Genomic DNA, 23,198 nt, shown 5'->3' with positions numbered 1-23,198 from the left:
ACTCACAGACCGCGAGATCGTGACCTGGCTGAAGTCGGACGCTTAACCGACTGCGCCACCCAGGCGCCCCTGCAGATAAGATATTCTTGGCTGACAGTTTTTATATTTCAAATTTTTAAATATGTCATTCTACTATCTCCTGACCTGTGGAGTTTTTGCTGAGAAATGTACTCATAGTCTAATAGGCATTACTTTGTGGGTTACTGTCTTTTTTCCCCTGTCTTTAAAATTCTTTCTTTATCATTACTTTTAACACTTTTAATGAAATATGTCTTGGAAATGGTCTTTTTGCATTGAGTAATAAGGCATTTAATAAGCTTCATGGAATTTTATCCAGTTCCTTCCCTAGATTTGGGAAGTTCTTAGATATTGAATTGTAATTAAATTTACTTAATTAAATTCTCTGCCTTTTTTCTGTCCCTCTTCTCCTTCTGAAATAATCATTATTTAAAGTTGGCTTTTCTAATGGACCCTGAGACCTCTTATAGGATTTCTTTGCTTTTTAAAAATCTGTTTTCTTTCCTCTTCTGCCTGAATCATTTCTAGATGCCTATCTTCCACCTTGTGAATTCTCTCTTCCATTTGATCTGTTCTATTTCCAATGCACTCTAATGCATTCTTTATCTCATTTATTAAGTTCTTTACCTCCAGAATTTCTGTTTGGTTCTTATTTAGAATTCCAGTCACTTTGGTAAACTACTCCTTTGTCTGTTCATTTTATTCCTGAGAGCTTTATATTGCCTGAGTTTTCTTATAGCTCATTGAATGTCTTCATAACAGCTATTTTGAATTCTTTTATCCCTTAGATTGCAATATTCCATGTCTTTGGGTTCAGTTTCTGGAGAATTGTCATTTCCTTTTTGTCATATTGTATTACCATGATTTGATGAAAAGTGCCTACTTTTCACATTGAAAGTAATGTACACTTTTCTTATTTAGGTAAGGTTTTGTTTAATGTGATTCTGACAGGTTGGTAATTAGGAGCCTTCCTTTCACTTTCCAGAAGGTGGTGGTATAGCATAATTTTTTGGTTTATCTTACTGAAAATTGGGAGTCCAGGCATAAAAAAAAAAAAAAGAAAAGAAAAGAAAACTGGCTGCAGAGGGGATGGTGCATATTTAGCACTTGGGGCTGTGGGTGTGCCTACAGCTCTGTAGAGAGATCCATGATTGTGGGGGAAGGAGTCCCAGAGGTCTGTGGGTGATTCTTTTCCCTGAACCCTGAGACAGACAACAGGAGACACTTCCCTTCAGTTCTCTTTGTCTGCCTACTTCTCTTTCCTTTCCCTGCCCCCAGTCACTGTGGTCCCTTCTAAAAGAGAGCAATAGATTCCCCTAGCTACAGAACACTCAACTGGGCAGACCCCACTTGCCAACCACCTTCACCCTCCACCTCCTCTGCCAGAAAGGTTGTGCTGGCACATAGCCAGACCTCCAGCAGCTTTCTCTGCAGCTGCCACCCCTGGTGCCACTGCGGCTCCCCTTGCTCCATGGCTTCCTCTGCTGTCCAGTCTGCCCACTTGTGGGTGTATTAATAGGTGCATCTTTTGAGTGTCCTGGTATGTAGTGAAGAGGTGCTTTTCTTTGGTTATGGATGTCTGATTAGTTGCAAATGAAAGGGGAATAAAAGGAATAACTCATGCTGCCATGATGCTGACCTCACTCTCAGATTTTTATTTTATTATCCATAAAGCTCTTTGACTTGAGAAACTTCAGTGACATTTTGACCTTCTAGGGGTTTGGGTTTCCTGAGTCTTTGGACTTTGATGTTCCCAGTATTTGGAATTGCAACTACCAGATATCCACATGACTTTCTCCCTAAATTCATTTAAATATCTGGTCAAGTGACATCAAGTAGTAATGTTAAGTGACGTTATCAAGGAGACCTTACCTGACCACTCTATCTGAAACACTGCATCTGTCCCTTTTATTTTCTTCTCCCTACTAACTTTATTTTTGTTTTTAGTGGTTTTTATCACTTGAGAAACTGAACATGTTTTTGTTTGCTTATTATCTATCTTTTATTTATTTATTTTTTAAATGTTTATTTAGTTTTGAGAGAGAGAGAGAGAAATCATGAGTGGGGAAGGGCAGAGAGAGAAGGAGACAGAGGATATAAAGAGGGCTCTGTGCTGACAACAGGCAGCCTGATGCAGGGCTCTAATTCATGAACCGTGAGATCATGACCTGAGCCAAAGTTGGAAGCTTAACTGACTGAGCCACCCAGGTGCCCCTATCTGTCTTTTAACAAGGATAATAGACAATGGGTCTGTTTTACTCACACTACTGTGTATTCAGTACCTAGAACACTGTTACATAGTAAGTGCTCAATAAATAATTTTAAAAGGTTTTTATTTTTAAGTAATTTCCATACCCAATATGAGAGTTGAACTTATAACCCTGAGATCAAGAGTCACGTGCTCTACCAACTGAGCCAGCCAGTCACCCCTCGATAAAATAATTTTTAATGAATGAATGAATGAAAGGGTTGGCTAAACATAAAATATTTCATATGTATTCCATAAAATGGAATATAAAAATCCTGGTGACCATAAGTGAACATTTTCAATTATGCTTAGTTAGACGTAAGGTTAACTAAGAACACTTACAATCAGTGATAGGTTCTAATTTCACACTATATTCAGAGGTTCTGGCAATTCTATCTAGCAACTTTAGAAAATAATGACTCATGCAGTTAAGATTGTGGAAGCAGGTGAAAATAATAAAATACTATATATATTTTTTTTTCTTAGAGTTTTCTTGTTTCTTGATGGACAATAATTAATAATTTGTTACTTGCTAGCCAAAAAGAACTTACTTCAGAGATTTCACTTGCTACTCAATAACTATGTGCACATACTTAGAGCAGTTTGGTAGTTAGTTGCTGATACTGGTTCAAAGAGCACTTTCATGCCACATTTTCCTATGCGAAAATGCAAATTTTAATATTTCTTAATTTTGAAATGTCCATTTTTCAGCATTAAATCCAGGTTCATTTTGAAAAAAAAAAAAAGAAAGAAAGCTAAAATCTATTACAGTATAAATACTAAAGCTCACACATCCTAAGTGTATTTCTGCCTTATGTAAGTTCTTATAAATACAGGAATTCTCATAAATTTATTTTATTATTCCAAGTACATTATTTAGGTGTATCATTATCATATTTGAGGAAGGCTTTTTCACTTTATTCCCAAAAATGATCTTGAATTTTACATGCAACAAAAGTTTTATAATGAGTAATTCACATTGACAGAAATACACACTCTAGATTTGTTAAGAATCTCAGATTGATTTGAAGGAATTTTAACTCTCAGTGTCATGATTTTTAGATAAATTTTCTGTTTGGATTGGCAATCTTAACAATGCAATTATCTCAATATATTTTCATTACTAAGAATTATGCATAATGGATAACAGAATCTGTATTCTTACTAGGCCATAAAAGAAATTTCCTGTATTATAGAATTTTCTACTAGAATATTAATTTCACAACTTTATTTTAAACATACAAAGGTGACATTTTATTACTATAAATATGTTTCATAAATTTAAGTTATAACATGCAGTTAACTTAGAGAAAATTAAAGAGAATGTTACGGCTGTTTTGATGATGGTCATTGAGATTGAGGATTGAGAATGGCATTTGTCTTCATGTATCAGTCTGAACATTATTTCTGTATTTCTAACCTTTGCTTTCATTACATAATATCAAGAAATTTCTATTAACATGAATAGTTGAAAAGAATAACGTAACTTTTTAATAGTACAGATCTGGCAACTTCAGGGTAGTCTTCAATTAAATTGGTCACAAAACTGGAAAGAACAGTAGTAGGAAATTTTATTTCACTACTAAATTTTAGTAATATTATATTGATATTATGTAAGGACAAGTTGTAGTTTTTATCATGAATGAATATAAAGTTTCAGTAACAAGAGCATAATAATCCTTCTAACTATGCATGTACCTTTCACTTTTTATTGCAAAACTATTAGGCTGTAATAAAAATGTGCATCCAAATAGGGACAACGATGTCTTTCCTGGCATTTGTAAGGAAAACACACCTATGCTACAGCAGTATATTCACTTTTATAATTCTTTGCTTGCAGATATTTAACGTCCTAAATTAGTAGAAGTTCACTACATACATCTGCTTTCCTAACCTATGATACATGTCCAAGAAGTTCAAATATAAGCATAGCAAAGTCAAAAGATAGAAACTAAAGCTGGTAGAACTAGCACTACAAAGCATTATACTGCTTATTTCCATTATATAATAATATGAAATTTATTATATTGTGTACATTAAATTTTTGAAAATAATGTAGATTATGCTTATAAATAGGGAATTGAAGAAAATATTGATTTGAATTAGAATATAAAATGTTAAGTATACATTTCATAACCTCTAGGACAGTTATTAAAATATACTAAAAGATCTATCAAAATCGTCATAATTTTTTTTTTTGAGAGAGAGAGCACAAGTTAGGGAGAGGGACAGAAGGAGAGAGAGAGAATCTCAAGCAGGCTGTATGCTTAGTGTAGAGCCTGATGCGGGGCTTGATCTCATGACTCTGGGATCATGACCTGAGCCAAAATTAAGAGTCAGACTCTCAACCAACTGAGCCACTTGGTGCCTCCAAATCATAATAACTTAAATAGAATGCTAAGAAACGTTTAAATAATTCAAAAAAAAGGGCAAGAAAAGTGAAACAGGAACAAGTCAAAGGGAACAAAAAAAGAAAGCAATAATGAAATAGTAGACCGAAATAAAAACATATTAATAGTTTAATTAAATGTTAATGGTCTAAGCATACCAATTAAAGGACAGTAGATTTTCAGGTTGACATTTTATAAAATGACCTAAATGTAGGCTGTATAAAAGAAATTAACATCAAATATAATGACATTGGAAGTAAACGGATGGAAAGGAAGCACTTCTTGAATAGAAAGTATCTCAAAAGTCTGCCCCTCTGTGAAAACAATAAGAACAATGCAAAAAAAAGTCAAAATCAACTTTTTCTGAAATCTGGAAATTAATGACACTCTTACAGTAGTCCAAGGAATGTTTATTCCAGAAAAATAGCTGAATCTCAGTAAGAACATTAGACTTTGTTGGGTTTTCACTGACTTTTCTTCCATCTTTCTGTCCTCAACCTTGCAACTACAGTAGTTGTGAAAAAGAGCATCCTGCAGGTACTGGAGGAGGCAGAATGGGTCTGGAGCTATGCCACACTCCATTCTCAGAGAGTTGTCCATATTTGACCTGTTAACTCACTGAAAAGCCTCATTATCAGAACTTGTCTTTATTTGACTGGACTTAGAGCTCACTCTGTGAAGAGCTCTCTCCCAGCTTTTAACAAATAGAGTCAGCGGCAAGTTTTTTTTAACATAACAACTACTTGAAGCAGCATTACTACTTGGGACTAGCAGAAGGTCCTTCTAAAACTATAAAAAACTGGGCAAAGAGATGTCAGTAGTCTTTAAAAATCTCCAACATAGATTTCTGGGAATCTAGAAAGCCACAAGCCTGTGCAGGGCTATGCCATGTCCAATAAAGACTTGAAAAGACTATAATATTTCTCATCTATTGCTGACCTTGAGAAAGCTAGCAGGAAGTAAAGGCTAAGGCAGAACTGTAAACTCCTGTCAGAGCTGGAAAATGTATACCAACACACACACACACACACACACACACACACACACACACACACACCACAGAGCCCCAGCAAAAGTGGAAGACCTACTGATTCAAGATATTTAAGAAAATATTTGTCTAGTCTTTAGGTGAAAATTAAGCTAAGTGGCTGCATGAGACAAGAATACAGACTTTACATAATGAGACCAAAAGTGTCACTAAGAAAACAAATGCTAAAAACAACAAAAGAAAAGCAAACAGCAGCAACAATATCATAGGGGATATATGATTTGTAGAACTGCCACATTACTTTATTTGATATGTCCAGTTTTCTACAAAGATTATAAAATGGACAAGGAATCAGCAAAATGTGCTCCATACACAGAAAAAGAATAGAAATTGTCTCTAAGAAAGATCATACCTTGGACTCATGTTTTTTCAAGTTTATTTTATTTATTTTTCGAGAGAGAGATTGGGGGGGGGGGGGGACAGAGAGAGAGGGAGAGAGAATCCCAAGCAGGCTCCTCACTGGCAGCACAGAGCTTGATGGAGGGCTTGATCTCATGAACCGTGAGATCATGACCTGAGCTGAAACCAAGAGTCGGATGCTTAACTGACTGAGCCACTCAGGGGTCCCATATCTTGGATTTAATTGAACAGAGTCTTTAAGTCAGCTGTTTGAAATATGTTCAGAAACTGAAGAAAATCATGTCTAAAGAGTTGAAATATGAGAATGATGCCTCACCAAATAAAGCATCTTATTATAGAAATGTAAGTTATATATACTTAAAAAAAAACAAATAGATTTTCTTGACTTGAAAAATACAATAATTATAAAAATTTTGCCAAGGGACTTCACAGCAGATGTGAACTAGCAGAAGAAATCAGGGAACATGAAGAGAAGCTAATTGAGATTATCCTTTCTGAGAAACGTGAAAAGAGTGAATGAAGAATGACAAAAAATGAACAGAGACCTGTGGGACACCATCCATAATACCAATCTATGTATAATAATAATTCTACAATGAAAGGAGGGAGAAAAATGGTCAGAAAGGGTATTGAAAACAATAATACCCCAAAACTTCCCTAATTTGATGAAAAACTTTAATTTTTTTTAATCCAAGAACTTTAATAAATTTCAGGTAGGATAAACTAAAGGGATCCACACTGGGCCACATTATAGTCAAACTGTTGAAAGTCAAACATAAAGAGTGAATCTTGAAAACAGCAGAGAAAAGTAACAAACACATGACATATGATGTACTGAAAGCAATAGACTGCCAAACAAGAATTCTATATCTAGCACAGCTATCCTTCAAAAACAGGAGAAATTAAGATGTTTTTGGGTAAATAAAACCAGATGATTTGTTAATAGCACACCTGCCCTGCAGGGAAACACTACAGGGAGTCATGTAGGCTGGAAGAAAGTATACAAGACAGTAAATTTGAATCCACGTCCATAAACAAACAAACAAACCAAAACTAACACCAGTAAAGGTAACAGCATAGATAAATATACTAGATGACTACGTATAGTTTTTGTATGTAACTTTTTTTCTTCTCCTTGCTAATTTATGAGATGCTGCTAAAGCAGTACTGAGATGGTAATTTATACCTGTTAACCAGTATGTTTATAAAGAAGAAAACAGTAACCTAACTTTCTGCTTAAACAAGTTAGAATATGAAGAGCAAAATAATCCCAAAGCAACCTGAAGGAAGGAAATAATAAGGATTGAAATGGAAATAACATACAGGAGAGAAAAACAATAGAAAAAATCAGGAAAATCAAAAGTTTATTATTTAGAAAGATCAACACAATTGAAAAACCTTTAGTTTTAGATACACTATCTACAAAAAAAACCCACTCAAATTACTAATATCATTAATGATATTAGTATGTTACTATCAGCCTTATGGATATAAAATAGATTATAAAGGAATACTATAAACAGTTGTATGCAAAAAATAGATAACCTGGTGAAACAATACTAATACTACTTCTGATGCAAATCTACCAGACCTATGATCATTGCTAGTGGGAATGTGAAACAATATAGCCACTCTGGAAAATGGCGTGGCAGTTTCTTACAAAGTTAAAATATAGACTTGCCATATGACTCAGCAGTCCTACTCTAGATGAATTGAAAGAAAACTTGTGTTCATATAAAAACCCGTACACCTGTGTTTATAGGTAGCTTTTGTAGTATTTGCTAAATACTAGACATAACCCAAATGCACTTTAGTGAGTGAATGGATAAACAAATTCTGGTACCTTCACATAATGGAATGCTAGTCAGCAATAGAGAAGAATTGGTGATACATACAACTTAGGTGAAACTTAAAGGACTTATGCTGAACAAAAGAAGCCATTGTCATATTATTGAAAAGACAGAGCTATAGAAATGGACAGTAGAACAAGGGTTGCCAGTAACTATGGGTAGGAGGAGGGATGGATATAAAAGGACAGCACAGGGAGTTTTTTGGAATGGGAGAACTATTCTGTACCCCGATTATGGTAGTAATTACATGAATCTGTACAGAAGCATTAAAATTCATAGAACTGTATACCAAAAGGAAAAAAAGCCAATTTCGCTGTATGTTAATTTAAAAATAAAATATAATAAATAGTATTATAGGATTATATCGGAGAGAGGAAGCATAAATCACTCAATCAGGAAGCTTGGGTATAGAGAGAAAAAGCTTTTGTTAACCTAACTATGCCATAGGAAACGAAAATACAGAAATGTGATGAATGGTGCCATTGAACAGAGAAATTAGATAATTGAGGTCCCAGATGAACTTCATAGTCTTAAATTATTCAGGTTTCCTTTCATATAAAATGTAATGAGCAGAGGTGCCTTGGTGGCTTGGTCGGTTTAGTGTCCAGCCTCTGCTCAGATCATGATAACCTGGTTCGTGAGTTCAAGCCCTGTATTGAGCTTGCTGCTGTCAGCACAGAGCCAGCTTCGGATCCTCTGTCCCCCTCTCTCTCTCAGCCCTTCCCCCACTCGCTCTCTCTCTCTCTCTCTCTCTCTCTCTCAAAAGGAAATAAACATTAAAAAATAAATAAATAAAATGTAATGAGCAATTGCCAAACAGCTATTTTGGTTACTGCATTATTGATATAACCAAAATCAGACCTGTGTCCAAGAAGCCACATACATATAAAATCTATATTATATATAAATTATATACGTATGTGCAGGTGTGTGTGTGTATTTTTACTAAGTTAAATACTCAGGAGGCAGGGGCTTCTGTATTTTACATTTTTTTATAATCCTGTGGTCATAGGTATCTTTCTTGAAGCCATAAAAAATTTAAATGTTGAAAACCTCTTTGGGTATAATAGAAATATCTAGTTTTGGTTATAAAGAAATTGACGAAGTCCCCTGTAAATGTTTTCACTTCGTAGACTGAAACTTCATTCTTCAGTCTATACTTTTGGACATGATAGTCAGTAAGCAGAATGCTACATTAATGACAGATGCACTATTTGGAGAAGTACCAGGTGTAAATAATTTTTAAAACCATCTATTTATTATAAATACATTTTCAAATGTTCCTATCAAATTTAATATAAATCTAGAGGTATTATTCTCTAAGAGATTACAGGAGTTGAATTGAAATAGAACACATTTAACCAAGAAGTTATACAACAAGTGAAGTAGGGCGATAAATCCCCACTCTAACATTGACTCTTAGGTATGTATTTGAATCTGTTTTATGACAGACACATCATCCAGAGTAAAACATATGTGTATGAAAAACATTTGGGTGAAGACAATCCTTTTTTAATTTTCCCCCCTTGCACCCGGAGATTATTATAGACCATATATAAAACAATAAATGACTTTTTGGCCTCAAATCTATCATCTTCCAATTTCTCTTTTGATTCTTCTTATAAATTTGTTTTGTAACCCTGAGTGGAAGCATTTGATGTGTCACCATTTTCATTGTTCTGAACTGTTTATATCTCAGCAGGAGTAATGACATGAATAGTTTGACTGTTCAGATGTGAAATCAGAGTGAACACTTGTCAACGCTTTTTCAACAAAATTAAATGTTGCTAATTTAAAATGGGTCAGAGTAATATTTTTCTGTATTTTATTCATTCTATAATTTAAATTTAGATCATTTGATGTACATTTTTACAATTGGCTCATTTCTGGATCATTAAACCTTATCATCAAATAATATTTATTAAGCTTCTACATGTTCATAGATCCAGAATGACTGCTATATGATAGCAGTTGAGAAAATAACATAAACTGACTCTTTTTAAAAAAAAAGAAACACATAGCTCTTCAGCTAAAGAAACACTTTATGTATCTAATGAACACAAATAGAGCGTTTTTTCATTACTCCCATCCATATGACTCACTTCTTCCTGCCATTTCTAATTCTAAAAATCTATATGGAATTTTAAGGGCACTTTTGGATCATTAGCAAACACATTAATATTTGCACATAATTTTTTAGAATATACTATTGTGTAGATGAACTGCTTTCAGATTTATTTCAGTGTGGGGAAGATGTGGAAACTAAAGTTAGAAGTTGTATTACTTACATAAAGGAGATACAGGGGAAAGATTTGGAAAGAAACCAGTCATGAAGGAAAAGGAGTAAGATGGAAACAAGGCAAACTAAGGAGAATGTAAAAGAGAGATTATATGGTCATATGCTAACTCCCATAGAGTGACAGATTGTATTTGAGACCCATTGACCCAGTTCTTAATTAAAAGTTTGGTTAACAAAATAGTGTATTATTCTAACGAATGCTTTTGTTATTGTTGTTTGTTGTTGTTGTTAAATCTATTTTCTTCACAGGTTATGTAACTCATTAGTTACATACAGGTTACACACAAACTCAGTTTTGTTATTCATAAGTGGTGTCATCAAATGGTATACAAAAAAGGAAGTTTGGTGATACTAACTTAATTTTTATTCATCTTTGGTAATGAAGTGTGGTAAAGGAGATTGAAACTATTATCTGAATGTAGCTAACCTACATATTTATCTAGCAGTATTTATTTTGTCCTCTATTAAGAACAAACAAAAGTTAAATATGCATTTTTCTAATGAGATCAGTGACTAAAAGTTAAGTACTTACGGATTCTTTCTTAGTTTCTTATTCACAGAAAACTTGAGGATATTCCTCCAATTGATTATTTGGAAACTTAATATACCATTAATAAAATAATTTGTAATGAGCTCTTATTCTTCATTTAGGAAAATAAAGTTAGCTTTACCTATTAAAGGGACCTTATGTATACACATTTGCCCATTTGTTCTTAAATGCTTCCAAAAGGCTTACTGTCTTTACTTTAAACATCTTACTCTCTCAAATAAGTTTTTATCTTTTTAGCTCTTCACTGCACACCAAATCAAAGATGTCTGTTAACTCTTCTTCCTTTAAAATCAAGAGAGGAGGAGAGGTTGACCTTAGGGTGACAAGTTTATGGCTTCCATAACTGGGAGCTACTTTTCAACTCCGTGTCCCAGGTTTACTGTATTTAAACATTCTTGGACATTTCAGATGGCTGTTAAACTTGAATTATATATAAGCATAACTCATTGCCTGAAATTATTTCTTTTTAGGTAAACAAGATTATAAAAAAACCAAACCTATTTTACGAGCAACCAAATTAAAAGCAGAAGCAAAGAAAACAGCAATAGGCATAAAGGTACCTGTATTTGGTAACTTTAAAGTTTGATATATGCATGCCATTTCATTTTCTAAAACTGGATTGCATGAATGTTGAATTCTAAATGTTTTATGACATTTCAAAATCAAAGTCGAATGCCAGAATTGAAGGTTTTTATAAAGAATTTGCTTAATGGGAAACATCATTCCAATTCTGAGACTTGACTTGGTCTTAAAATAAAACACAATGTCGCATAGGGAGCCAGTTATACTTAAAGTTGAAATTTATTTTTTCTCTAGCTACTGTGTATATTGTTCAAACAGTTCAGTGATTTATGTGGCCTGAATAAAAAAATTTCTTTCAATTTCAATAAGTTTACTTTTATGGTTATTGAAATTTTAGTTATAATTATATATACTTAGATCATTCATGTGTGTAATTTTACTCTGTGCATTACTATTGTTGCCAGTACTCTCTATTATAAAATTCTAATGATGTCCCCAAACTTGTTCTTTTAGAAAATCAGTGTTTTAACTGCTTAAGAGGGATAAATGCATCTGAGAATGATGTTAGCAGATACTAATCCAATGTGTTAGCATGATGAAGTTCAACAAAATTACATGTACATTATTACTCATGTCCATTTTTTGCCAAATATTTAGAGGTTAATCAAACTGTAAATACAAAAATTAACTTGACAGTTGTGCTGTCAAATGTGCAAAATTAAAGTGACTAGTATATATACTTTATTTAAATATTAAAATGTTAAAAAGAGATTTTGGCTTTATCTGGCAGATGAAAAATCAATTTTTCTAAGTTATAGCTTATAGCAAATGCCAAGGTATTACTACCAAGCTGTAACAGCTGTTGAACTGCCAGATGATATATTTGGTTGTCTTCCAGAATTTGCTATTATGATCACGAAACACTGCCTTCTTTTTACTCCTGATTGCTGATTTTGATCAAGCATTGCCGTGTGATACGGTATGTTTTCACAACAACAATCTCAGTTAGTGCTGTTGTGTCAGTTTTTAATGAAAAAAGTGAATTGCCTTTTTGTTTAAAAGAGAGATGATTAATCTTTTGGAGTTTTCTTCTAATTTCACATGAAATTTTATTCATCTGTAAAATTATTTCTGGGACATCATCTTTCTAAAAGTAATACTTGGGTTTGTTTTGTTTTTGTTTTGTGGGGTTTTTTTCTTTGTTTGTTTGTTTGTTTTGTTTTGTTTTGTTTTACAATTAGTTACCTGATGGTTGTCTCTTGTAGTGAGAGCATTATTTGTCATTTTCCACCAAGGCACTTATGTCCCTCACTTTTACCTCTCACAATACAGTGTTTTGGTTTCTTTTGTTGTTTTGTTTTGTTTTGTTTTGTTTTGTTTTAAAGAAAGATAATGGTGTAGCAAAATCCACTTGTGGCACAATATAATGAGCAACTACAAATTCGAATTTGAGATATAGTGCAACCACTCATTTACTAATATATGCACATCCTCTTTTGTTTTTTCTTATAGTTTTTGTTATTATTTCAATTTGAGGGAATGACTTTAGTATGAGATAAATCTACCTTACAGCACAAATTATCTAATATCTTTTTAAAAACAATGTAGAATATAAGCAAATTCTTTTTATGAGAAAAAAATTTTTCTGATTTCATTTATGATTTAAAGTATGTACAAAAGAACTTCTAACTGACCTCAGAACATAGCTCCTTTTCAATAAGCTAGGATATCATTTTGATTTGTAAACGTATGGTAAACAAAACCCTTAACTTTAAGCATTGTTTACTTTGCTTGAAAAATTATTTGAAGAGCCCATTAAAATGATATGAAACTTTTTAGAATCAGAACCATGGAGGTGTTTTACATTTCAGATCTGGCATACTAATTAGTTTGCCCTGTCAAACTTTGATTGCCTTGTCATTTTAGCATAGGATTTTAAATAACGAAGTTTCTTTCAGCAATTGCCATTTAATGCTGTTTAATTTCCCCAGTGAGTGATTTTATCCATATTGATAATGTCAGAGAAGCAACTAAGGACTAATGAACATCAAACATGTTTGACTCTTATCTCGTTGATATAGGATGACCATAATAGTACAATATTTTATCACTTTACTACTTATTTTTAGAATGAATCCTAGTTAGGCTCTTAAAATAATTTAAATCTATAGAAAATATGAACAGATGCATGGAATAGAAAAATAACAGCAATATCAACACTGAACACAGAATAAAGAGCCCTAGGATCACATTCTTCTTGCCTCTTACTGTTACCATCGTCTAGCCAGTCTGAGCTGGCATATTTGCAAAATGGCGAATATACCATTCCCTCACAGGGATGTCAGGAGAGTTAAATAACACAATGAGAGCACTTAACATTGAACCTAGTGCACAGAATTCACTTGTGAATGGTTAGCTGATGGAGAAGATATTTCTCTGAATTAGCCATTACTGGTTTGTACAAATAAGACTTCCCTTGGGTGTTTGTCATTGGCCTTCAGATCCCCTGCTTCAACTAAGTCTGTATTGTGTCATTATATTATATATTATAAAATGTTCTCGGTTTTGCTTTGGAGATACCAAGATTACTGTTACAAAGTTTTCAAAGTATTGCATCATTTTAATATACTTTATGTATAGATTATATAAATCTTACTCAACCCTTCATTATTTATTTAGAAATGCTATAAGTATTACAGTGTTGTAGAACCTGTAAGAAAGAAAGATGAGTAAGACAGGAGATTTCCTTACCATATAAAATCAACAGTATTGATTGAGAAAACTGGGACCAGCGATATAAAGAACTACACAATGTAGTCTTTATGCTCAAAGACTTTTGGCACTTTTTTGTAAATGTATGTTTGGTGACAGAAAATGTTTTGAGAGACCAGTAATGATTCAGAATAAGATGTGACTATTACTGTGTCAAAATCTAGAATTAATTTCTTTTTAGAAGCTGTTTTATTTCCTATGTCTTACCAATGTTAACAAAATGTTATAATTTATGACCCAGTATGAAATGAGTGCCACCTAAAAAATATTTGTACAACTAATATTTGCTATTTGGTTGATGTTCAGTTAGATTATTTTTCAAGAACTACAACATGACTAAAGTTTTTTAGAGTGTAAATACCCATGTGTTCTAGTATTTAGGAGGAAAAAGATAATTTATATGTGTTAATTTGTTTAAATGGCTTATTTGAAAGGTATAATCATAATAAAAGAATAAGGATCAAAAATGTAATTTATTTGTTTTATACAAATAAAATATTCGAGTGTCAACCATATCCTGCGAACAACCTCTTGGGATGAGCCATCTGGAAATGTTAGTTTTTTGTTTTGTTTTGTTTTGTTTTGTTGGTTATTTCTGATGTAAAGCTAAAAATGGCCAGGAGGTGGGGGGTCGTAAATGCCTACAGGTCTGTAAGTTATGGTTAGTGTCACCAGCACCCTGAAAGCAGTATTTTCAAATTTTACCATTGTTTTAACCCTTTACACATCCAGTCCCCACAATGCTCATTTCCTCAACAGAATAGGGACATTAAAAAAAAAAAAAAATGATGCTATTCCTCTCCATTCCTAGCCCAACCTCCTGCACCATATATTCAATAGAATTAATTGAATTAATGGATCCTCTGAAGTTGTATTCTATGAATGTTCTCTGCTTTCTACCCTTAAAACCCTTTTTCATGCCTCTGGATAGTCTGAAAATGTATAGTGTAGATGATAAAGAGTTGTTTGAAGGGACAAGGAGCAGTTGAAAAGCAGCAATTAGAGGTGATTATCAAATGAGATGGAGATGATGGCCTCCAATCAAGAGTAAAAACTACATTCTCGCTTGAAGCTTGTGCGGACGGTGACTGCTGTTGGACAATTTTGTTGTCCACTATACAGAACAGATGGAGTTTGCAGTTGTGTGTCACTTGTTTATTACAGCCTCTTAAAATTAGTAGCTGTGTAACCAGATGGGTCTGGGAGCACAGCTGTGGGTATAAGAATATAAATGAAACCTGTCTGATGCCGCCATGCCCTTTCGAGATGCCAGTGTTCCAACTGCAACAAAGAAAAACTCACTTTCATTTGACATTATATTGATGTATCAGATTTAAAAAAATCAAATCTTACAAAGACAGTTGACACTGACTCTGTCAACTCCATGATTCTCATCAGTTGCTTATTTTCATAGTTTGGAAATCTAAATCAAGGTAACTTTGAAGCTAAATATCTGTATAAAGCACCCATTTGTAATTTCAACATCCAGGTAAAAATTTCGTGTTGATTCTAAATCAAATTCATTTTAATGTTTTTAAAGTTTATTAGGGGGCATATGTTGAATTATTAATTGTACATTCTGATGAAATGTAAAATATATTCATGTAAATGCAAATAAACTGCTTCTCCATAAAACAATGCCAGGAATGGGTGTGATACACAATTGAAAATTAGAAAGGCATATTAGGCTCTTTAGGGTATGAAACTGGCATTAGTTGCTCTTTTTTGCTCTTTTTAGCTAAATGATATGTTAATATTGAGAACATTTCTTAATGGTGTGTGTGTGTATACAACATAGTACATACCATATATTTCATTATACATGAAGTTTATAGACTTTTTAAGAGATAATGGGATTTTTCCCATAATACATACAGTAAATTTTCGACCTCCATTTTAATTAACTAATATGACCCACACCAAATCACCAGATGAAATATTCAGAATCACCCTTCACAGTTCTGATAAATTACACCGTGTCATCCTCCACGAGCTAAAAGTACTGTTTTGTTCCCCCACATTATAAACTATAGGATTTAGAGTTTAAAAATTAGAGTTTCAACAAAATAATATTTAATAAAGATTTGCAGAGACATTAGTTAGAAACTGGTTGTCATAGGAGTTTCTTCCCATTAGAAAAAGAAAGATAGATGTTTTAAAAATCTGTGTCCAAAAGCTATAACTAATAACAAATGTATTGAAGCAGTAAATAAAATTAGGCCTACTCCACTAGAGAACAGGCAAACTGTGAGCATGAACCACACTGCTTGCACTGGTGTCTTCATATCCAAACTATGCAAATATTAAAATTACAAATTTTAAGTTTACTATGAGAAAAGCACAAACAAATTAAATGGAAATAATAGTAGGAATGAGTCACCCACTGATGTACTTGTCATTGCAGTGCGTGTTGTCAGGTACAAAATAAATTACTTTACTTCATGGCAAGAAGTGATAATCACAAAGAATGTGATTATTAGGTTCAAACTATTATTCTAGATGATGGAATTATATGGTGATTTTATCTGATGAAACTCATAACATTAACCAATCTCTTCATCAATTTCAACCCTACTTTTTTTTTTTTTTCTTTTTTCCTCCTCAGGAAGTTGGCCTCGTACTTGCAGCTATATTGGCCCTCCTACTGGCTTTCTATGCTTTCTTTTATCTCAGACTGTCCACAGATGTTGACCCTGATCTGAAACCAGATGAAGATTAGCTGAACAGCAATCAATGCATTAAAGGGAAATAATTTCATAAAAGCACCCCTTGGGACCAATACTTTCTAAAGTACTGAAACTGGAACATCTTGGATTCTTTCTGCTGGTATTTTTAGTTTTCAGAAATATCTTTTTAAATAGTTGCATAGGATATCAAGAAAAGAACCTTACCTAGCAATGTAGTATAATGTATGCTCCCGGATACTTTTATAAAAATCTTTGTACTTTGACAGGCAACCTATTCATGGTGCATTTAGATAAAATGGAAAACAGATCCCAAATTCTTCGGATGTCTTAGCCAATTTATGTGTATAACTTCATCGCTTACAGATTACTAAATCTATTTTTGTTCCATATACATCATAAGTAAAAGTATATATCCTCATTTACAGAAACATTCTCAAATCAGATTCAGAGCCTAAGAAGGAATAAAAAGTCATGGGGAATTTTTCATTTTACAAAGAAGCCCTGCTTTCTTTCCAGACATATTTTATATCATTAGAGGAACTATCTGCACATACATCTACAGTAATCTTTTTCCTTCTTTGCCAACTGTTCAGTGCACATGTGCTCCATCAGAAATGGCACCTGGATGACAGAAGCTCAAAGAGTCACATATGTCTCTAAAATAGAGTTCCTTTCCTCCTGGGCTGTCTGAACTGGTGTAAATACAAAGTTCAGTTGATCTTGATTTTAATTAACTTATTATTCTATTAATATAAACTTGGAATTCTATTTTAATTATGTTGTTCTGACTGCTTGCAGTATCAGTTTGCCCCTCTTGTTAGGGAGATATGTAACAATCTGTCATTTAATTGTGCAGGGTTTTTTTTTTCCACATAACAGTAACGAAGTCCTACCTACTTGGAATAATCTTCTTGGGTTGCCTCTTAAATCTGAACTATACGAAGTGGGTTTACAAAATTACATTTTGTCTCTTGAGAGTTAGTCAATCACAACTGTTTTGTGAAAAATAAATAATGAAAGAAAATGTATGCCTCACTACTCACATAGGTAATTTTTTGTTTATATAAATTTTCAAGATATTTTGCATTTGTTGGAGTATAATAATCAATGTATTCAATATTTTTACTGGTAATGGAGTTTTTAAAATAACTTTAGAACACACGAATACATAAAGCCTTGAAAATGGGAAAATATGTGTCCACAGCACATTTTTTAGCTACTATTACCTTATAGAAAGAAGCATAGAAAATTAATAGTTTGAAACATGTGCACAAAGGGTTTTATATCATATACATTGTATTTATGAAGAGCAAATAAAATGTTAAGGTTGTTTTCATATTTGCCAAGAGAAGAAAGACGTTGATAAATTCCCTAGATCTTCTTTGAGACTTTTGCAGATAGTTGACGATGACTGTATAGCATTATGTTCTGTAGAATTTTTTCAAGTAGCATAATTTATTTCATCAACGTGAAAACAGCCAAAAGTTCCAGGATCCTCACAGATCATTTATGCCAAACATCTGAGGGCAAAATTTAGCCAGTGTTATTTACTGGATTCTTCTCCTTGAAATCACAAACTCATGAGACAGACCAAGAGTTCTTATACACTCACCACAGCAGACCAATCCAAGTGGCATTTTTAGGAAAGGTTGCAGCATTTAATGCCATGTGGTATGTCTGTTCGTGAAGTGGGTGGCAAGGGAATATCCAAGCTGGCATTTTGGATATGATGGGCCTTTTCCTTTCCTGAGTGACACGCCACATGTCAAGAAATACTGCTTTTCCCTCACTCCTATCACATTTACGTGAACAATTTTCACTTAGTTCTTTTACCTCCCATATGGTGTTAAAAACAGTCATATCAAATAAAGATTATTTCTAATTTCAGTAGTAGTTTAAATGAGAAGATATATAATAATTTGTTTATTAGATACCTATCCAAGTGAGATATAACAGAATTCACAGTATTTAAAATAGGTGAATACACTCTTGGAAATGTCTGAAAATTCACTACTGTGGGAAAAAAAAATGTTACTGTCCCCTTCTGTTCTTGAGGTGTTCTTTTGAGGGGAAAAAGTTGTTTCTGATAGTAATAAATATTAGTTTATACATAGTATAATTACAGGCAGGTTTCATTACCTCGTTTTATCGATACCCTGAGCCTCTGGCTAGTCCATTTGTATAACTGACCTTACGACGGCTCCAGAGAACCACAAGTCCCAAAGGCTCAACATTGACTTTAATAAATAGCAGGTAAACAGAGACAACAATACAACACCGTTTTCATGAAATGCACATTTTTCATATTCGTATTGTCTGGGAAGCAGCCTGCAGAGAAATCCCAGGTTGAAATCTGGTTTGAATCTTTGAAGACAGAGAGGTGATGTTCGGCCTGCATTTTCAGGGGACCACACTTCTGAACAGTGAGCGGTGTTTGGCATAAATCTGAGACTGGCACCAGACACAAATTTCAGGCATGGGTTTTTCTCCTCCAGTAATTCACTGCTCAGAGGAATCCAAAAGACAAGAACAGAAAAATTGAGGTGACTTTTCAGAATGTTGAATCTATTTGTTAACAGGGTCTGCAGGATAAATTTCAGCTAATGCCGTAGACTTCACATCCAGCCTCAGGGATACTGTGAATGAAGTTCAAAGAGGTGCTGGTTCTTATTTTGCAAAATAAAGTACATATAAATTCATCTGAGAGGAGATACTGTGAAAAGATAACCTCATCTAGGATTTCTTTTAAAACAAATGAACAAAAAGCATATCATAGGACCGATACGGAGTTTGTTTTAAGTTGGCAAATACTTGAAGATTTTCAGTCTTTTTAATTTTTCAGGAATACTTCCACCCCAACCAGTGATTGCAAGATCCTGAAAATATGTTCTTTTCCATTTCTGTAATTCCAGTAGCATAGTGATCTGCACATATTTAATAAATGCATGTTAAAATTTAAGCTAATTTCTTTTAGTCCTCTCAGAGTCTGGTACAATGCTGCATGTAATAGATGATCAAAAATTATTTGCACAATAAATAAAACTTAGAAATCACTATATTGGTTAACTCCGCATTTAGCATTTATGGTCATTGGATGTACTAGGACAAGTACATGTTTCAACCTGTTCACTTTAAGATCAAGACAACTAGCGTTAAATTTGCTCTAGAATGGAAACATTGCTCTTTTCTAGGAAATCGAATATGTTATTTTTATCACTATTGTTGAGAAACACACGCAGTGTTTTTAATTTAACTTAGTATACATCCTCACGCCCAACAAAAATAAAACTAAATTTTCATTATAATGCTTAAATTTATGTGAGCACTAAAGCACTAGATTTTCCAGATTCTAGAATGATACAATCAGTGATAATTCAGTAGAGTAAATTATACTTTATTTAGGCGGGCTTCAGAAATAAAACTTCTAGAAATTAAACTTCCAGCCTTTTCACGTATTTCATCCATAATGTAAGGTTGTTGAGCCAGAGATAAGCACACTTACCTTGGACTTCTCTGGGGAGGTTCCTACCACTTCTCCCTTAGCAGCACTGCCTTCTTTTATTAGAACTGCTCCAGTGCAGCCTAGATAGAATGATGTTTGCTAGATTTTGTTCCACTGACATCAGACCTACAATCAGTACAACCCACAGTAAAAAAAAAAAAAAAAAAGCCTAGCAGATGAATTCAGTGCCAACAGAAACATTTTTACTATTTTATTTTGTATTTTAGGTATGCAGGTGAGTATGGAGGGAGCTGGGAGACTCACTCAAAGAACTATACCAGTGTGGAAATATCCATAGCGGGCCAGTAAATTCATCTAAAACAATTGAACTGCTGCCCTATTCAACATAGTGCCTCATTCTTAAATAATTTTTTTTTTATCCCTAGCAACAGACATGAGATCCTTATTTCAAGAAAAATAAGATACTTTACATGCCAGAAGATTTTTTGATGACAGTACCCCCTCCTATTCTTCATTTTTTAAAACAACAACCAAATTGGTGGGGAGGCAGCCAAAATTTGAGGTACCAGTGCCTCTCGAACAGATGTCGCACCATTATTTTTTAGCTCGTTTAGATGAATAAACATGTTAAACTGTGAAGTATTACATTTTAGATTTTTTCATTAAAAAAAGAGACAATCTGTTTACTGTCCTAATTGAGACAACAATCCTTGTGGTTGCCAGTTTTGGCAGTCATAACAATGAACTATAAATATTTGAACCAACCAAGTAAATGGTGACTATAAAGGCTATAGCATGTGTAAAGTTCTGTTTTCACGGGCACCCATCTTAGTATGGCATTTTTTTTTTTCTGACTTCTTCAAATACAATTGTGTAAATCTGAAGTTTCATGGTAAGCCTAAAAGAAATTGATTTCAATATCTAATTTCGTTCTAGTTTATTATCCTTTTTAGTGTTCAGCTATCCATCTGCTTGTAACAAATTGCTTCTGCAGTTGCTCTATTGAATGTGACAAGGCAGGTCTTCATCGGATTGCCTTCTCTGTACTTCCTAGGGATAACACAAAGAAACCAGAGATTTTTTTTTTTTCTGTTTTCATATTTACAAAGTGGGGTTAAAGACATTTTAGGTCTCTTAAATTGCAGCAATTAGTCTTTTTTAAGAGAAGGTTTTATAAATAAACCATGTCCAGATATAACTTTCGGTGTAATGTCCATGAGAAGGAGGTCACACTGTTAGCCGCAATGGGATGCTTTGCGTGGAACGTTGCTATGCTCACATACCGGTTGGAAGATCAAAGAGAAATCATTCAGACAGAAACAGTTCTTTAGTACGCTAGTTCCCAAACAATAGTCCAGGTAGCGAGTGCGCTTATGGGCATTTGGAGTGCCATCGCTCCCTTTACCTACCCGTCGTCACCTACTCCGACCCTTCGCCTTCTCCTCTGTCTGTTCCAGTTCTAAACTCTAGGCAGTCTTTAACAACATTCCCTTTCTCAGTTTGTATGAACCTCACATGTACGTTAGGTCATACTTAAGTATGTACTTACTATGTTAACTGCCTCTACTCTGTTGCTTAAAATGAAGATTGATCCTCATCTGCTTTTCCCACTATCTCTCACTTCTTACTACTGGCTTCTTTTTTTATCACTAGCCACATGCATTACACAAAACTAGAGAGAAGAGGATAATGAACCCCAGTGTACCCATCACCTAAACTGAACAATTATCAATATTTTGCCATTCGTTTGTGTTTCCCCCATTTTTTTTTTTTTTGTAACCTGAGGTATTTTAAAGCAAATCCTAAATAAGAGGACATTTTACCTATAAATATCTCAGTATAGATCTTTCACAAGAACTTGCATTTGTTTGTTTGTTATTTGTTTGGGTTTTTTTTTCTTTCATTACTAAGAAGCTATTATCACAGCTAATAGGATTAAATAGTTATTTCTTCTTATCATTTATTACCAAGTCCATATTAAAATGTCCCTAATTGTCTTCATGATATCTATTAATAATAGGTTTTGATTCAAGATCTGTACTGTATTTGATAGTATGCCTCTTAAATTTCTTTTATTCTATAGCAAACCTCTGTTTCTTTAATGTCATTGATTTGTTGAAGAAACCAAGTTATTTGTCCTCTTGAATATCCAATAGTCTAGATTTGGTCTTTTTCATTTTGTTCTTTATTTTAGCCTTCTATTTTTTTATATTTTCTGTAACTAGGAGTTAAATCGTAGGCTGGATTAGATCCAGATAGTTTTATTACTATTATTTGTTTTTAAGGCAAGGGTATGTCATCATATTTAATAAGACATATAATCTCTGGTTGTTTTATTTATTTTATTTTTTTGTTTTTATTTATTTTATTTATTTCCTAGGTCTGTTATCTCATTAGGTATTACAAAATGACATTTTTCTGTCTTTCCTTCAGTATTTAAGGGAAATTATTTAAAAAAAAAACACTAAACTATTTGTTTACTTTAAGGTATGATTCATAACAAGAAAGGAAGGATAAATACTTGAACCTTTGCCTTTATCAAATGTCAGTAGGTTAGCACTCTCTATTAGTGACCAGTGGAGATTTGACTTTCCTGTTCCTGTTGTTGCTTTTATTTTCCTTGTCAAGTCATAGATTTTACATAGGGGAAATGTGTTTCAACCCATTGCAATCATCATTCCTTTCAGCAGTGAAATACAAATTCCATTATCATGCTTTATGTTAGAGGTATTATCATTAAACTCATGAAAGTTTTGTGCTTTTATATGATTTTACATTTTTCCAAAAGTGATAGCCAGGGCAATCAGATTCTTAAAACGATAGGAATAAGTGGTAAATGTGGGGAAAAAAAAACTAACATTTACTGGTTATATGATTAACTGGAAAACTACTAAAATATTGAGTAAGATTTATGTAACGTCCTTTAGAAAATCACAAAATTGATGTGAAAATCAATTGCTCTAATAATTATAATAGCTAAATATCATAATA

The 23,198-nt window shown here is 33.4% G+C and overlaps 1 protein-coding gene and 1 long non-coding RNA gene across 9 annotated transcripts in view; one reads left to right on the top strand and one right to left on the bottom strand.

The window, feature by feature from the left end:
- TRIQK (triple QxxK/R motif containing) overlaps positions 1–19,798 on the top strand; it is an 86,942-nt gene extending 67,144 nt beyond the window's left edge. For all 8 annotated transcript variants that reach the window (XM_058698552.1, XM_058698550.1, XM_058698551.1 and 5 more), the window contains 2 exons: positions 11,234–11,319; positions 16,663–19,798. In XM_058698552.1, the coding sequence (XP_058554535.1) occupies positions 11,234–11,319; positions 16,663–16,776 (200 nt within the window). In that variant the 3' untranslated portion in view covers positions 16,777–19,798. The remainder of the gene's footprint in view (positions 1–11,233; positions 11,320–16,662) is intronic.
- Positions 17,575–20,702, bottom strand: LOC131494298 (uncharacterized). Its single transcript, XR_009253302.1, has 2 exons — positions 20,247–20,702; positions 17,575–19,246 (listed from the first exon to the last, which is right to left on the bottom strand). It is a non-coding gene; the product is annotated as an uncharacterized LOC131494298 (long non-coding RNA).
- Between the last annotated feature and the right edge of the window lie 2,496 nt (positions 20,703–23,198).

Source organism: Neofelis nebulosa, chromosome 14, assembly GCF_028018385.1.
Source record: "Neofelis nebulosa isolate mNeoNeb1 chromosome 14, mNeoNeb1.pri, whole genome shotgun sequence".
In the NCBI taxonomy this organism is placed as follows: domain Eukaryota; kingdom Metazoa; phylum Chordata; class Mammalia; order Carnivora; family Felidae; genus Neofelis; species Neofelis nebulosa.
Note: the sequence above shows the minus strand (reverse complement) of the source record. Positions and strands in the feature narration are given on the sequence as shown.